General features: G+C 44.7%; 1 protein-coding gene across 1 annotated transcript; it reads left to right on the forward strand.

Moving 5' to 3' along the window:
* The first annotated feature begins 17,166 nt into the window (after nt 1-17,166).
* Nucleotides 17,167-17,505, forward strand: LOC138372499 (uncharacterized). Its single transcript, XM_069337971.1, has one exon. The coding sequence runs from the start codon at nt 17,167-17,169 to the stop codon at nt 17,503-17,505; it is 339 nt and encodes a 112-aa protein (XP_069194072.1).
* Nucleotides 17,506-17,822: the final 317 nt, after the last annotated feature.

Here is a 17,822-nt window from a genome sequence, read left to right on the forward strand (position 1 = left end):
TTACAAAATGACAATATCTGAAAACTATTTATTAAAATTAATGGAAAACTCTACGGCCCTTCCGTTGCATATTTCATATCCGCCGACTTAGCGACTAGGGTGTGGAGGCCGATTTCCCATCAATTTTTTTTTTTTTAATACATGAGGTACATCTGCATTAGTACAGCTACCATAGACTATATGAAGAGGAGTACAGTGTGTCAAAAAAGCTAACTAGGTGATGCTAAAAAATCCCCATCACACAGGATGGTTAGTCATACAGGGTCATGTGTTTAGTAGCCTGCACTGGCAAATTTTGGGTACACTGTGAGGATATCTTCATGAATACGAGAGTGAATAAAGTAATTGCAAAGCTCCAGGTACCTAATGCCAACTGGTCTGAAAGGTCTAATAACTGGGCATTCAGTGATGTAGTGTGGGAGATCATGCCGTAGTTCCTGCTCACAGAGTTTGCACCTTGGAGTGCTCAGGATTGGGAGATCCGTCACCTGCAGCCACCTGCCACAGGTAACGGTAACCCAACCTGATCCTTGCAACCACTGTGTCGCACAGTCTAGTGGACGTTTTGTGCTGCCCATAGATATAGGTTTCAGATCTGAACAGATCATAGCTTTTTATACTAGTACTTTCAGGTCGTTGGGAGTCGGTAATTTCTTTCTTATCAGACCTGAGTGTTTGGACCAATACAGTTTTGACAGCAGAGATGGGGATACCTAGATCTAATTCAACTTCAGACTTGTTACACGCTAATTTGGCTGCAATGTCTGTCTCATTATGATGGGTTATATTTATGTGTGAAGGTATCCATACAAAGGAGATTCGAGACCCTTTACTCTGTGCATCAATTAGGTCATTTATAATTGGGAGTATGAAGGTTCTTGCTGTCGATCTTCCAAGACAAGTTTTCGATTGCTTGAAGAGCAGACTTTGAATCACAGAATATTATTCCTCCTCCAATGTTTTTTAATGTACTGGTAGCTACATTAAAAAACATTGGAGGAATAATATTACCCCATCACGGGTGGTACAGGGCTGATCCCGACCACTGTGTGAGCCTCGCCATAAAGTCCCCAGTCACCATGCAAAGCTGTGTGAGGCTAGCCCAGCCCGTCTGGCCTTCAACTGTCCACAGACTATCCTCATCTAACTTTCATCATCCATAACAGCTGGGAAAACTGTTTGTAAACCTCAAGGGGACAACCAATGCTACTTTTAAAGACTTCACACGAGTCGTTGCTTAAAGCAATAGGAAGGAAGGAAGGAAGGAATTATCAGTGGCAAGTGCCAAGCCATTACGATTATATAGCACTGGGAAGAGGTGAGGATAAGGATTTGGGATGGGACGGGGGGGAGAAAGGAATGGTGCCCGACTAGTTGGATGGTCGGGGATTGAACGCCGACCTGCATGAAACGAGATAGCCAATCCTATTTAAAGAGAGGCATGAGGGCCGACCCCACCCACCTTATAACACTCGCTAACGACACTAGACAACTATACTAACTATAGGTACTATAAGTGAATATAACAGATTGATCACACTTTCAGAAAATGATACAGAACAGGTTAATATCATGAACAAATGCACAAGGGCCGTGACCAGGATTCGAACCTGTGTCCAGGAGCATCCCAGACGCTGCCTTAATCGACTGAACTACGACAACGTTCGAATCCTCGTCACGGCCCTTATGAATTTGTTCATTTGATGAATCACGTTAGTATGATCTCTGTGTGTAAAGGGTAATATCATAGGCCACTTACATGGGCAGAGATTTATTGAGGATGTATTGAGAGAACACAAGACAGAGACGGATGGTTATACCAAGTACAACCTCTACTCTCATGCTGCATATTATGTGGTGGAAGGAACGGGAAAGTAGCAGTCAAAATATACGTAATATCCTTGTAATGAATAGAGCAGACAAGGGACAGAATATTTGGCACGGGTGAAATACGAACAAATGGACATTGGATGAAGCTTAGCAGCCTAATTAAATGAGGCACAAATGTTAGAAAAATCAGAAGTTTTCATTGTGTGAATTAGTGAGTAAATGGAATGTTCTGAGCAGTGAAGTGCTGGAGGCACTGATATGTTCACAGGTTTTAATGTAGATATGACAGTGCCTTTGGAAAAGGGGAAAATTGTACAGCAATTGATTTAAGATTAAAAGGCGTGATCCAAGAGTTAAATCTATGTCCTCGCAAAGCACAGCTAGGTGAACAAAAACAAGGGTGCGTGTGTGTGTGCGCGCGGCACACACATACACATACACACAAATGGCTACTAGAATTCAACACGAGCAAATGTAAAGTTATGGAAATGGGACTAGGAGATAGGAGACCAAAGGGACAGTACACAATGAAGGGGAACAGCCTACCTGTAACGACGCGTGAAAGAGACCTGGGGGTGGACGTAACACCTAATCTATCTCCTGAGGCACATATTAATAGGATAACGACAGCAGCGTACTCTACACTGGCAAAAGTTAGAACATCATTCAGAAACCTAAGTAAGGAGGCATTTAGGGCGCTTTATACTGCCTACGTAAGGCCAGTCTTAGAGTATGCCGCCTCATCATGGAGTCCCCATCTGAAGAAGCATATAATGAAACTGGAAAAGGTTCAGAGGTTTGCAACGAGACTCGTCCCAGAGCTACGAGGGATGGGGTATGAAGAGCGCCTGAGGGAACTGTGCCTTACGACACTAGAAAGAAGAAGGGAGAGGGGGGACATGATAGGAACGTATAAGATACTCAGAGGAATTGACAGAGTGGACATAGACGAAATGTTCACACGGAATAGTAACAGAACGAGAGGACATGGATGGAAGCTTGAAACTCAGATGAGTCACAGAGATGTTAGGAAGTTTTCTTTTAGCGTGAGAGTAGTGGGGAAAAGGAATGCACTTCAGGAACAGGTTGTGGAAGCAAATACTATTCATAATTTTAAAACCAGGTATGATAGGGAAATAGGACAGGAGTCATTGCTGTAAACAACCGATGCTCGAAAGGCGGGATCCAAGAGTCAATGCTCGATCCTGCAGACACAACTAGGTGAGTACAACTAGGTGAGTACACAGACAGGGACCTCGTAGCCTGGTGGATACCGCGCAGGATTCGTAATTCTGTGGCGCGGGTTCGATTCCCGCACGAGGCAGAAACAAACGGGCAAAGCTTCTTTCACCCTGAATGCCCCTGTTACCTAGCAGTAAATAGGTACCTGGGAGTTAGTCAGCTGTCACGGGCTGCTTCCTGGGGTGTGTGTGTGGTGTGGAAAAAAAAAAAAGTAGTTAGTGTAGTTAGTAAACAGTTGATTGACAGTTGAGAGGCGTGCCGAAAGAGCAAAGCTCAACCCCCGCAAACACAACTAGGTGAATACAACTAGGTGAATACACACATTTCGCTGTTCGTTTCGTTTCGTTTCACACACACACACACACACACACACACACACACACACACACACACACACACACACACACACACACACACACACACACACCTAATCTTGGAGCCCCCCATCTAAAAAACACATAAGAAAACACGAAAAATGCAGAAGTTAGCAATGAGACTTGTCTCAGAGCTCAGGAGCTAAACCTGACGACGCTAGAAAGGAGTGAGAGAGTGAGGGGACTTGATATAGACGTATAAAATACTTAGAGGAATTGACAGGGTGGAAACCGAGGAATTGTTTATAATGAATTTCAACAGAACAAGGGGCGGCACGGATGGAAGCTTGAGACTCAAATATATCACATTCAGGTAATATTTCTGACCACCCAACAAGCTGAGGCGACACAGTTTATAACATGTAAACACACATCTTTAGAGAGTCTTGCTCGGGCGTCTCTCTGTGTCTCTCTCGCGCCTGATTGATTTCAGGTTCCTTGATGCATTAACCGTCAATTACCCTCAGGGAGCGATATTGAATATGAATTGCAGGTGTGGGCGGCTCTCCCTCACCTCAACCTCTGGCGGATGTCCTCACCTGGGGCCAGATTCACGAAAGCACTTACGCAAGCACTTACGAAACTGTACATCTTTTCCCAATCTTTGGCGGCTTTGTTTACAATTATTAAACAGTTAATGAGCTCCGAAGCACCAGGAGGCTATTTATAACAATAACAACAGTTGAATGGGAAGTTTTCATGCTTGTAAACTGTTTAATAAATGTAACCAAAGCCGTCAAAGATTGAGGAAAGATGTACACGTTCGTAAGTGCTTGCGTAACTGCTTTCGTGACTCTGGCCCCTGGCCCCGGTGTATAAGGGACACGAGGACACTATAAACTTGGAGAATGCGTTTAAGAATGATTTAACACGTGATGAATAATGGGACAATGTTTAACCACGAAGGCAAATGAAGCAAGAAATTCCTTATACATACTTTCGTGTTAATGAACACATTCTTCTGATGTTATGGTGTGATCCTTAGATGACGTGATATATATATATATATATATATATATATATATATATATATATATATATATATATATATATATATATATATATATATATATATATATATATATATATGTCGTACCTAATAGCCAGAACGCACTTCTCAGCCTACTATTCAAGGCCCGATTTGCCTAATAAGCCAAGTTTTCATGAATTAATGTTTTTTCGTCTACCTAACCTACCTAACCTAACCTAACCTAGCTTTTTTTGGCTACCTAACCTAACCTTATCTATAAATATAGGTTAGGTTAGGTTAGGTAGGGTTGGTTAGGTTCGGTCATATATCTACGTTAATTTTAACTCCAATAAAAAAAATTGACCTCATACATAGAGAAAAGGGTAGCTTTATCATTTCATAAGAAAAAAATTATAGTAAATATATTAATTCAGGAAAACTTGGCTTATTAGGCAAATCGGGCCTTGAATAGTAGGCTGAGAAGTGAGTTCTGGCTACTAGGTATATATATATATATATATATATATATATATATATATATATATATATATATATATATATATATATATATATATATATATATATATATGTACCTAGTATCCAGAACGCACTTCTCAGCCTATTATGCAAGGCCCGATTTGCCTAATAAGCCAAGTTTTCATGAATTAATGTTTTTTCGACTACCTAACCTACCTAACCTAACCTAACCTAACTTTTTCTGCTACCTAACCTAACCTAACCTAACCAATAAAGATAGGTTAGGTTAGGTTAGGTAGGGTTGGTTAGGTTCGGTCTAATATCTACGTTAATTTTAACTCCAATAAAAAAAAATTGACCTCATACATTATGAAATGTGTTGCTTTATCATTTCATAAGAAAAAAATTAGTGAAAATATATTAATTCATGAAAACTTGGCTTATTAGGCAAATCGGGCCTTGCATAGTAGGCTGAGAAGTGCGTTCTGGCTACTAGGTACGACATATATATATATATATATATATATATATATATATATATATATATATATATATATATATATATATATATATATATATATATATATATATGTACATATATATATATATATATATATATATATATATATATATATATATATATATATATATATATATGCGTTGCCACCACCTCCCACGGGAGCATAATAAACGTCTAAATTATATATGGGTTGAGAACCGTGGCAGCTTGGGACCCCTGGGAGTGACCCCTGACCCCTGAGGGTGGCCTCTGACCCCTGGGGGTGGCTCCTGACCCCTGGGGGTGACTCCTGACCCCTGGGGGTGGCTCCTGACCCCTGGGAGTGGCCCCTGACCCCTGGGGTGGCTCCTGACCCCTGGGGATGGCTCCTGACCCCTGGGAGTGGCCCCTGACCCCTGGGAGTGGCTCCTGACCCCTGGGGGTGGCCCTTGACCCCTGGGGGTGGCTCCTGACCCCTGGGGGTGACCCCCGGGGGTGGCCCTTGACCCCTGGGGGTGGCCCCTGACCCCTGGGAGTGGCCCCTGACCCATGGGGATGGCCCTTGACCCCTGGTGGTGGCCCCCCTGACCCCTGGTGGTGGCCCCTGACCTCTGGTGGTGGCCCCTGACTCCTGGGGATGGCCCCTGACCCCTGGGGGTGGCTCCTGACCCCTGGGGGTGGCCCCTGACCACCCCCAGGAGTCGGTCACACGGGCAGCTTCGCACGACGTTCCACTTAATGAATGCAACAAAAAAAGTTACTTTTGTGTTTAAATAGTAGTACGGTGTGCTATTATAACTAAATATATAAATATATACGGTTATAAGGTATATAAAATATATATATATAGATATATAATATAAATATTTAAGGTATATAAAATATACGGTTGTAATGTATTCCTCTATGGTGCTTTTTATTATACTAGTTAATCGGTTCAGAAACGTATGTATCTGTTTGTATCTGTCAGGTGAAACTTATGTATTCAGTTTGTATAGAGGTTTTCCAGTTTCCAGGAATCATAATTCGTATTTTTTTCCAGTTTCCAGCAATGATTTCTTGTTTTTTTTTTTTTATATTCCAGCAAACTAACTTGTCCTCCGCTATTTCCAGCGCCGTTTCCTGGTGGCAGGAGAAGTATTCACGGGATTCGCTCCAGTGCAACCCGGGATTAACATTCTTCCTGAGAGTAAAAAAGATATTTGCGTTCATACAGTTGTTTCGTATATATGTTAATTATCCCTCATTGGGTACTCACCCTCTGGCTTCTCATCCTGGAGGTAATGCAGCAGTTATATATATATACTCCCAAATACTCACCCATTGTTACTCACCCTTAAGACTTAACAGTAATCTGTGTAGCAGGACATGTCGGCCGCTAGGACATGGAGGTCTAGTGATGTAATTAATTTTGGGTTGAGTCCCGGAGAGATGGCTAGCGTCTCTCTCTCTGTGGGTGCTGGTTCAGGTATAGGTTATTACCAAGGGTTATTAAGGTCTTTATCAACCTCTGGAGGGTTATTAAGGCCTATATCAACCTCTGGAGGGTTATTAAGGTCTTTATCAACCTCTGGAGGGTTATTAAGGTCTTTATCAACCTCTGGAGGGTTATTAAGGTCTTTATCAACCTCTGGAGGGTTATTAAGGTCTTTATCAACCTCTGGAGGGTTATTAAGGTCTTTATCAACCTCTGGAGGGTTATTAAGGTCTTTATCAACCTCTGGAGGGTTATTAAGGTATTTATCAACCTCTGGAGGGTTATTAAGGTATTTATCAACCTCTGGAGGGTTATTAAGGTCTTTATCAACCTATGGAGGGTTATTAAGGCCTATATCAACCTCTGGAGGGTTATTAAGGTCTTTATCAACCTATGGAGGGTTATTAAGGTCTTTATCAACCTCTGGAGGGTTATTAAGGTCTTTATCAACCTATGGAGGGTTATTAAGGTCTTTATCAACCTCTGGAGGGTTATTAAGGTCTTTATCAACCTCTGGAGGGTTATTAAGGTATTTATCAACCTATGGAGGGTTATTAAGGTCTTTATCAACCTATGGAGGGTTATTAAGGCCTATATCAACCTCTGGAGGGTTATTAAGGTCTTTATCAACCTATGGAGGGTTATTAAGGTCTTTATCAACCTATGGAGGGTTATTAAGGTCTTTATCAACCTATGGAGGGTTATTAAGGTCTTTATCAACCTATGGAGGGTTATTAAGGTCTTTATCAACCTCTGGAGGGTTATTAAGGTCTTTATCAACCTCTGGAGGGTTATTAAGGTCTTTATCAACCTCTGGAGGGTTATTAAGGTCTTTATCAACCTCTGGAGGGTTATTAAGGTCTTAATCAACCTCTGGAGGGTTATTAAGGTCTTTATTAACCTCTGGAGGGTTATTAAGGTCTTTATTAACCTCTGGAGGGTTATTAAGGTCTTTATCAACCTCTGGAGGGTTATTAAGGTCTTTATCAACCTCTGGAGGGTTATTAAGGTCTTTATCAACCTCTGGAGGGTTATTAAGGCCTATATACACCTCTGGAGGGTTATTAAGGCCTATATACACCTCTGGAGGGTTATTAAGGCCTATATACACCTCTGAAGGGTTATTAAGGCCTATATACACCTCTGGAGGGTTATTAAGACTTACCAACCTCTGAAGGTTATTAAGTGCACCACAATAGGTTCCTGACCAACCAGGAAGTATACTTTAGTCCCCCGAACATAGTCCAAATGAACTAACGTAAACTCTCAGTATACACACACACACACACACACACCGAGACGCTGGGTATACAGCTCTAGGGGTATACACGGTATACACATCCCTCTTCTCCCTGTTGCTTCATTAGAGTGGTGTCGAGGCTGGTGTGAAAGCAGGCGAGGGTGTCCCCTTTGTGGCGGCCACCTCGTGTGTTGGACGGTGCCCACCAAACACACACACCGAAACTACGACGTTGGTACAACGTTCGAACAAGTTTTAACACCTCCTAACCAGTTATAACAACCAATATAGCAAGTTGTAACAACGTTCTAATACGTCATAGACACGTTAAGCGAAGATGTAACAACTTTATTGCAAGTTGTAACAAGCGGAAAATAGAGACAATTTCGGTTTGTGTTTCCAGGGTGGTGGTCATCCCGGCCTCAGGTGGACGGTGTTGTGAGGGGGCTGTGTCACCTGCCCGTCTTCATGCACCTGGTCTTAATTGGATGTGTAAATAATGGCCAAGGTGTTTCACTAACAGCCAGTGTGTGTGTGTGTGTTTCTCGCTTTACTGTACGCGTGTGTGGGTTATCTTGAGGTTGTCTTGAGATGATTTCGGGGCTTTAGTGTCCCCGCGGCCCGGTCCTCGACCAGGCCTCCACCCCCAGGAAGCAGCCCGTGACAGCTGACTAACTCCCAGGTACCTATTTACTGCTAGGTAACAGGGGCATTCAGGGTGAAAGAAACTTTGCCCATTTGTTTCTGCCTCGTGCGGGAATCGAACCCGCGCCACAGAATTACGAGTCCTGCGCCAGGCTACGAGGCCTGGTGGATAGGGGTGGGTGTACTCACCTAGTGGAACTTGTGGGGGGTTGAGTTTTGTCTCTTTGGTCCCGCCTATCAACTGTCAATCAACTGGTGTACAGATTCCTGAGCCTACTGGGCATTATCATATCTACATTTGAAACTGTGTATGGAGTCAGCCTCCACCACATCACTTCTTAGTGCATTCCATTTATTAACTACTCTGACACTGAAAACATTCTGTCTAACGTCTCTGTGGCTCATCTGGGTACTAAGTTTCCACCTGTGTCCCCTTGTTCGTGTCCCACCCGTGCTAAAGAGTTTGTCTTTGTCCACCCTGTCAATTTACCTGAGACTTTTGTAGGTGGTTATCATGTCTCCCCTTACTCTTCTGTTTTCCAGGGACGTGAGGTTTAGCTTCTTTAGCCTTTCCTCGTAGCTCATTCCTCTCAGTTCTGGGACGAGTCTGGTGAAATAACGCTGAATCTTCTCTAACTTTGTCTTGTCTTTAACTAGGTATGAACTCCAGGCAGGAGCTGCATGAGGCTCAGGATGGTTCCACTCTATTTTTCATGAGTTCTAACTCCTTTGTTCGTCGACAATGAGCTCACAGCTCCTCCGACATAAATCTTGCCTTGAGACAGTATTACGAATGTCTCCGGGAACTAAGCGTCTTACTTCTTGCTAACAACCCTGGTGCTGGCCGGAACAGCTTGTTTGGGGTCAGCCGGAAGGCATTCAGAGCGATGGTTGGGAATCACCTTCACCTCTTCCTGGCCTCAAGATAGCAGACAAACTAAGACTGCTTCATACTCTTAAGAATAAGCTCGATGGTTCTATTAGGGATCCAGTCTTTCAGACTCTTACTATTGGGAATGAGAACCGAAAATGAGAACCTCATTTTGAGCTTAGCATTTGAATTCCTAATGCTACTAACCTCATTGTTTCGATGTCAAGGGAATGGTTTATCATTAGTCATTCTGTCTCGACACGAAAAGCATTCCTCTCACACACCTACACGAACACCTGTTCCTCAACCTCCGCCTTACAACCACTCGCCACATACCTGCCTCCACACCTGCCAAGCAGCCGGCCAGGTGTTGTATGGTGAGGTCTGGTGCTGTATGGTGAGGTCTGGTGCTGTATGGTGAGGTCTGGTGTTGTATGGTGAGGTCTGGTGCTGTATGGTGAGGTCTGGTGCTGTATGGTGAGGTCTGGTACTGTATGGTGAGGTCTGGTACTGTATGGTGAGGCCTGGTACTGTATGGTGAGGTCTGGTACTATATGGTGAGGTCTGGTACTGTATGGTGAGGTCTGGTACTGTATGGTGAGGTCTGGTGCTGTATGGTGAAGTCTGGTGCTGTATGGTGAGGTCTGGTACTGTATGGTGAGGTCTGGTACTGTATGGTGAGGTCTGGTGCTGTATGGTGAAGTCTGGTGCTGTATGGTGAGGTCTGGTGCTGTATGGTGAGGTCTGGTACTATATGGTGAGGTCTGGTACTGTATGGTGAGGTCTGGTGCTGTATGGTGAGGTCTGGTACTGTATGGTGAGGCCTGGTACTGTATGGTGAGGTCTGGTACTATATGGTGAGGCCTGGTACTGTATGGTGAGGTCTGGTACTATATGGTGAGGTCTGGTACTGTATGGTGAGGTCTGGTACTATATGGTGAGGCCTGGTACTGTATGGTGAGGTCTGGTACTATATGGTGAGGCCTGGTACTATATGGTGAGGTCTGGTACTGTATGGTGAGGTCTGGTACTGTATGGTGAGGTCTGGTGCTGTATGGTGAGGTCTGGTACTATATGGTGAGGCCTGGTACTGTATGGTGAGGCCTGGTACTGTATGGTGAGGTCTGGTACTATATGGTGAGGTCTTGTACAGTATGGTGAGGTCTGGTACTATATGGTGAGGCCTGGTACTGTATGGTGAGGTCTGGTACTGTATGGTGAGGTCTGGTACTGTATGGTGAGGTCTGGTACTGTATGGTGAGGTCTGGTACTGTATGGTGAGGTCTGGTACAGTATGGTGAGGTCTGGTGCTGTATGGTGAGGTCTGGTGTAAGTGTCTGCACCTCCAACAGCATGTGTGTGTTTCCATGGCTCTTTCAGGTCTGACGAAGCCTTTACTTCGGGCAGCTGGAGACCTGAAGAATCCTCGCTTCCGGGAGATGATCTGATCCGGACACGGAGGGAAGCTGTGTCCTCCAGGGGTGGCTGGACGTGTGCGTGCATACGGCTCTCTTCCCGCGCGAGCACCACTCTCCTGGCAGGTGTTAAAGACATTAACGACGCTGTAGAACTAAAAGAGTTGAGCTTCGGGCGACAACAAAATGTTATTCATGCGGTAATGGATCATTTTAGTTAATATCTGGTGCTTTGTGGAGTGAAGATATTCACTTACTGGTGCTTATACAGCGTGTGGAGAGTTGACCGAGGGGAGAGGAAAGGGTTAATTGATCATGAATTGATCATAAGAGGGTGACGGAACGAGGGGAAAAATTATATAATCTTGATAATCTATCTTAAAAAAAGAGATAATGTTGGTTTGTTCCCATGTTCTCCTTGCCTGTTCGTGGTTGCAGGCCAGACGCTCGGGGCTAATCTCACCAAACTTTCCAGGATGACTGATGGATGTGCGGAGATAGTCATAGGCGGTATGGGGATCAAACCCTCTCGTGCTCTATCCATTTTTTCCCCTGAGGGGGGGGGGCGAACCGTCTCGAGTGGCCTCGGTGGGGACAGGAAGCCGGCGGCTTGTCAACGGTTTTCTCATTATTCCCGAGGGTTTCTCTCCCCCCCCCCCCCCCAGACGATGTTACGGCTTCGGATTTGAATGCTAGAAGATGCTGAGGATGAGAGCCGCATAGTGTGAGAGGAATCTCCACATCTCAGGCTCCCGGTGATGCTGAGGCAGGGAGGGTGGGATGCTGGTGTTCCGTGACGCTGGAGTGATATCATGCCGGTGTTCCGTGACGCTGGAGTGATATCATGCCGGTGTTCCGTGACGCTGGCAGGAATGTGAGGATGCTGTGGTTTACGGTGATGCTGGAGCACGGAGATGATGCTGATCTCTCCGCGATGCTGCAGGTGTGTGTGGTGTGTGGCACTCGTTCTCTGTGGCGCTTCAACGTGGCTAGGTGCACAACACCACACACCTGCCACGTTGATGATATGTAAGCTTTTCCTCAATCTTGCTCACATATTCCCCAACCTTAGGACTACGAATCCCGCCCGCTGTCCACTCAGCCAGCAGGCCCTCCCCCCCTTTAATGTAACAACACACTCATCTATTGTTTCTTAGTAATCCTTCTCTATTCTCTGGCATCCAGTCCTCCCCTCTCCTCTCCCCCCCCTCCTCATCCCTATTCTTCAGTCCACACTTCTCCCCCCTCCCCCCCCTCCTCCCCCTCACCCCTCCTCCCCACCCCCCCATCCCCAAGGCGTCTTTCCCATCTCCCAAACCGTCTTCGCATCCCTTTACCTCCTCACCCCATCTACTGCTACAGACGCTGCCTCTACCCCCTCTCCTTGCTAATGAAGGCGCAGTCTTGTTATGCCACTGGTATACCCATGAATATAATATAGAGCAGGGAGGGGAAGGAGGAGGAGCACGAGGAGGAATAGAAGGGAAAGGAGCACGAGAAGGGACAGGAGCTGGATTAAATGTGAAAAAAAAATATGACATTTCAGAAACTAAAATCCAAATGATACCTTAAATTATGCCTCCAACGCCACCTCAATGTTATCCCCCAGGAGGACAGAGTTAAATATGCTAAGCCATATATAAACACCTCCCCTCCCCCTTGCAGTAAAGGGGAAGGGGGTGGTGTTTACATCACCAAAGTAAAGGTGATGAAATCTTGAGATGATTTCGAGGCTTTTTAGTGTCCCCGCGGCCCGGTCCTCGACCAGGCCTCCACCCCCAGGAAGCAGCCCTTGACAGCTGACTAACACCCAGGTACCTATTTTACTGCTAGGTAACAGGGGCATAGGGTGAAAGAAACTCTGCCCATTGTTTCTCGCCTGCGCCCGGGATGGAACCCGGGACCACAGGATCACAAGTCCAGTGTAGCTGTCCCCTCGGCCGACCGGCTCCCTGTTATGGAGCTTCCTCTCCCCCAGATATAATAATCATGAGTTCTTAAATCAGTAAATGTATAGTTAGTTATATTCTGTATGCTGTATAGTTATATTCAACATCTACACCCAAACGACACGTTCTGGTTAATATATATATATATATATATATATATATATATATATATATATATATATATATATATATATATATATATATATATATATATATATATATATATATACTTGAGCAGCAGGCGTTCATTTAAGCATATTTGATTAAATATAACAAATATAACAGCATTTCTCGCGTTGTTGATCTCATAGTATAAGCTTTCTCTGCTTGTATTGTCCTCCTCTCGAGATTAAGAAGAGCGATCAAGTTATCAAAATTAATGGTAAAGAAACCCTAATGATTATTAAAGGGTAGTTCAAGTTCAAGTACGTTTATTGAGACAAGAAAAAAATACATCTCAAAGGGATAGAGCAGCTTAGGCTACTTCTATCCCCCCTTAAATTGAAGGGTATATTTTATACAACGTTACGTTCCACTCTTGAACATCTTTAGGTAAGGAATGAATATATGAGGTGTAAATATATCTTAAAGATTCGTGTGAAAGAGATGAAGTTGTGTGGATGGGGTGTGGAGGTGAAGTGGTCACACAGGTGAAGTGGTCACACACAGGTGAAGTAATCACACACAGGTGAAGTGGTCACACACAGGTGAAGTAATCACACACAGGTGAAGTAATCACACACAGGTGAAGTGGTCACACACAGGTGAAGTGGTCACACACAGGTGAAGTAATCACACACAGGTGAAGTGGTCACACACAGGTGAAGTAATCACACACAGGTGAAGTGGTCACACACAGGTGAAGTGGTCACACACAGGTGAAGTAATCGCACACAGGTGAAGTAATCGCACACAGGTGAAGTAATCACACACAGGTGAAGTAATCGCACACAGGTGAAGTAATCACACACAGGTGAAGAAATAGGGAAATAATGAGGATGGAAGCCGTTCAGACACTGGGTAAGGCAGTGGGAGAGGAGAACTGGGTAGAGTTGTCGTTATCTAGTGCTGTATGGTGAGGTCTGGTGCTGTATGGTGAGGTCTGGTGCTGCATGGTGAGGTCTGGTGCTGTATGGTGAGGTCTGGTGCTGTATGGTGAGGTCTGGTGATGTATGGTGAGGTCTGGTGATGTATGGTGAGGTCTGGTACTGTATGGTGAAGTCTGGTGCTGTATATGGTGAGGTCTGGTGCTGTATGGTGAGGTCTGGTGCTGTATGGTGAGGTCTGGTACTGTATGGTGAGGTCTGGTACTGTATGGTGAGGTCTGGTACTGTATGGTGAGGTCTAGGTCTCAGCGCAGGCAAGGTATCAAAGTTGTTTTGGCTGTTTTTTTATTGTGTTCAAACAAAGGCTGTTTTTTTTTTCTTCTTTTATGCGGTTTAGCTTCGAGGATTTGCAGTCTTCTCTAGTCAATGGTGGATGCCAGGATTGTTGTATTTTTTCTAATACAACCCCCACTAGGAACACCCACATGTTCCTACTGGGTGTTGTGGTATGAACATGTTACGGACCCGGATCGAGCGTCCGAGGACGGAGCAGTGACGACCACGCCATCTGTGGGTCAGCTCCCGAAACCCCCTCCAAATGGACGACGACACCTGGTGAGGACGAGGCGTACTGGCTACGAGGGCCAGTTTCCAGTCCCGTTCAGCCCACAACACCGCCGCTGCTGACCTCTGGTGAGGTGGTGCTCAGACGACAACGCCATCTATGGAGTGGATATGTCGGGCGTTTGTGTCTGAGCCTGTAAGTGAGGTGCTTTTGTGTGTACCTGTTATTGATGACGTGTCTGCTTACAGAGTCGACCTGGGACTGTTGTAAGGGAAGTTGAGTCAGTCTACCCAAGGCAGCCGTCCCCATACCTTGTGCTTTGCTGCAGCAGATGTGAGTCGCCTCCCGGAGGAACACTGTGGTGTTACCCTGCCAGTGAAGTGGCAGTTGAAGGATTGTCGTACCCGGGACCGACTGCTGGAGACGATTGACCACTGGGGTATTGTGGACAGGAGAGTGATCTGTGGTATCACACGAGGCTCCTGACTAGGGCGCTACCCTAGTATCGCTCGTGGAGTGGCCTGAACAGCGTTGCTGATCCGGAACCTGCCAGCAGCTTGCTGGACTTGTGGTTGACGGCCTCCATGGTGGTGCCCCCAGTGGAACTGTGTTTTGGCTGGCCTGTGTCAGGGGTAGACTCAGCTTGATCGAAGGATTCGTCAAGAGACCACGAGAGCACCGAGGACTTAGCACCGAGAGGATCCAGCGTCTTCAGGAGAAGACGACCGTGTATATACTTCCCCTGTGTAGTGTTAATACCCCTCCCCCTGTGTAACTTTTATATATTACTTATTGGTGAAGGTAATTATAATCTTAAGTTTTTGCCTTTCTTTCCCTTCCCCTTTTATTTTACTTGCGTCACGGATCTCATCCCTTGAAAGCCACTACTGGCTTGGGGCCGGATACCCTTCCTCTAATAACATCAGAGTACGAACCCAGTTGCGACCCGAGAGGGCCGTAAAAGAACACTTTACGTATGGAATCTTGGGGCACCAGCCTGTAGGTGGCAGGTCAGTCTTCTTGGAAGCTTTGTGGTGGTCATACCAATATAAGCAGCTCGAAGGTGACATCCTTCACTGGCACGTGTAAACTGGTATACCACGTTGACTTTTTAGAGTGTTGTATTGTTTACAATACAGGTGACATCCTTCACTGGGACGTGTAAATTGGTATACCACGTTGGCTTTTTGGAGAGTGTTGTATTGTTTACAATACAGGTGACATCCTTCACTGGGACGTGTAAATTGGTATGCCACGTTGGCTTTTTGGAGAGTGTTGTATTGTTTACAATACAGGTGACATCCTTCACTGGGACGTGTAAATTGGTATGCCACGTTGGCTTTTTGGAGAGTGTTGTATTGTTTACAATACAGGTGACATCCTTCACTGGGACGTGTAAACTGGTATACCGCGTTGGCTTTTTGGAGAGTGTTGTGTTGTTTATGGGGGCTGTTCCTATTATTAAATCAGTAGTCCTTTTTAGGTTTTGTAGTAAATCTTGAATTCCAATCTTTGGTCTGAGGCTGTCTCAGATCCGACAGGGAACTGAGACCCCCCTCCCCCCCCACCCCCCGACACCCTCTCCAAAGCATTGATTTGCTTTTAATAAACGACGGACTAATACGACTTACAAGGAAGAAATGTATATGTTTATCACTCACAATGTTCGGCAATATGTTTATTGTTTGTGATGTGTGTCTATGTATATATGAACACGTTGTACTGAACAGGGGTGAGAATAGCTTCAGTTATCTCATTCTTTTGTGTATTTTACCTCAAACTTATTTCAATTTCAATTTCAATTTCAAATCGATTTACCTGCCAATACCTTCTGTTGCAGCAGCCTTTCATCATGTTAGAGGTGACATTCTCTCAGTGCTGCATGTAGGTTATCTTGAGGTTATCTTGAGATGATTTCGGGGCTTAGTGTCCCCGCGGACCTGGTCCTCGACCAGGCCTCCACCCCCAGGAAGCAGCCCGTGGCAGCTGACAAACTCCCAGGTACCTAGTTTACTGCTAGGTAACAGGGGCATAGGATGAAAGAAACTCTGCCCATTATTTCTCGCCGGCGCCCGGGATCGAACCCGGGACCTACAGGATCACGCGTCCATGTAAGGTGATGGTACTTCACAGCTGTTTAAAGGTTCATACAACAGCCACAGTGGAAAACAAGATTGCAAAAGAAGAGAATGAAAAAAATGTTAATCAAGTCTAATTTATTACTCTAATTTATTACAAACAAATAAACTACCACATATATTGCATAGACTTGAATACAAGAAACTAAATTAACATATACAGTAACGTCACAGTAACATGATGTATCTGTTAGAAAATATTGAAACCACATGAGATGGAACCCGCATTCTGGAGAGTCCAAGGACGCCAGTTCGATCCCATTCTATGGCCCCAAATATTTCCTCATAATTGGACATGTTATTCATTAGAGTTTAACTCTCCGTGAAGCAAAAAAATAATGTGTTACGGGCTCTGAAGGTACAACATTTATCCTGTCACAACACAACTAGTTGAACAGTCGCTGAACGTGGATGAACAGTCGCTGAACATGGATGAGCAGTCGCTGAACATGGATGAACAGTCGCTGAACATGGATGAACAGTCGCTGAACATGGATGAACAGTCGCTGAACATAGATGAACAGTTGCTGAACGTAGATGAACAGTCGCTGAACATAGATGAACAGTCGCTGAACATAGATGAACAGTTGCTGAACGTAGATGAACAGACGCTGAACGTAGATGAACAGCCGCTGAACATAGATGAACAGTCGCTGAACATAGATGAACAGCCGCTGAACATAGATGAACAGTCGCTGAACATAGATGAACAGTCGCTGAACATAGATGAACAGTCGCTGAACATAGAAATCATTTCAAAATCGTAATTATCTAAGTCACTTCGCCCAAGAACGTTAACACTTACACGAGTGGATGATTACTCGTTCATTAGGCAGCCTCGTTGAACAGGTGACTTATATTAAAACACCCTTAGATATGTGTTCATTTACGCAGCTATCACATGCTAGGGATTTATTGAACAATCAACCACAATCACCTTCTGTGGTTGACTGTTCAATAAATTCCTGAACTATATGTTTAACAGATCTCTCACCCTGTCCATGGAGGACAGAAGAAAATGTATATATGCTGGTTAGCATTGTAAATGTGTGGCCACGTCTGTGGTAGAAAATAATAATAATAA

The sequence above is a fragment of the Procambarus clarkii genome, chromosome 39 (assembly GCF_040958095.1).
Source record: "Procambarus clarkii isolate CNS0578487 chromosome 39, FALCON_Pclarkii_2.0, whole genome shotgun sequence".
Classification (NCBI taxonomy): Eukaryota; Metazoa; Arthropoda; class Malacostraca; order Decapoda; family Cambaridae; genus Procambarus; species Procambarus clarkii.

Bases quoted from the DNA above. Each gene is read 5' to 3' on its own strand.
- LOC138372499 (XM_069337971.1), top strand. From the start codon at position 17,167: ATGGATGAGCAGTCGCTGAACATGGATGAACAGTCGCTGAACATGGAT.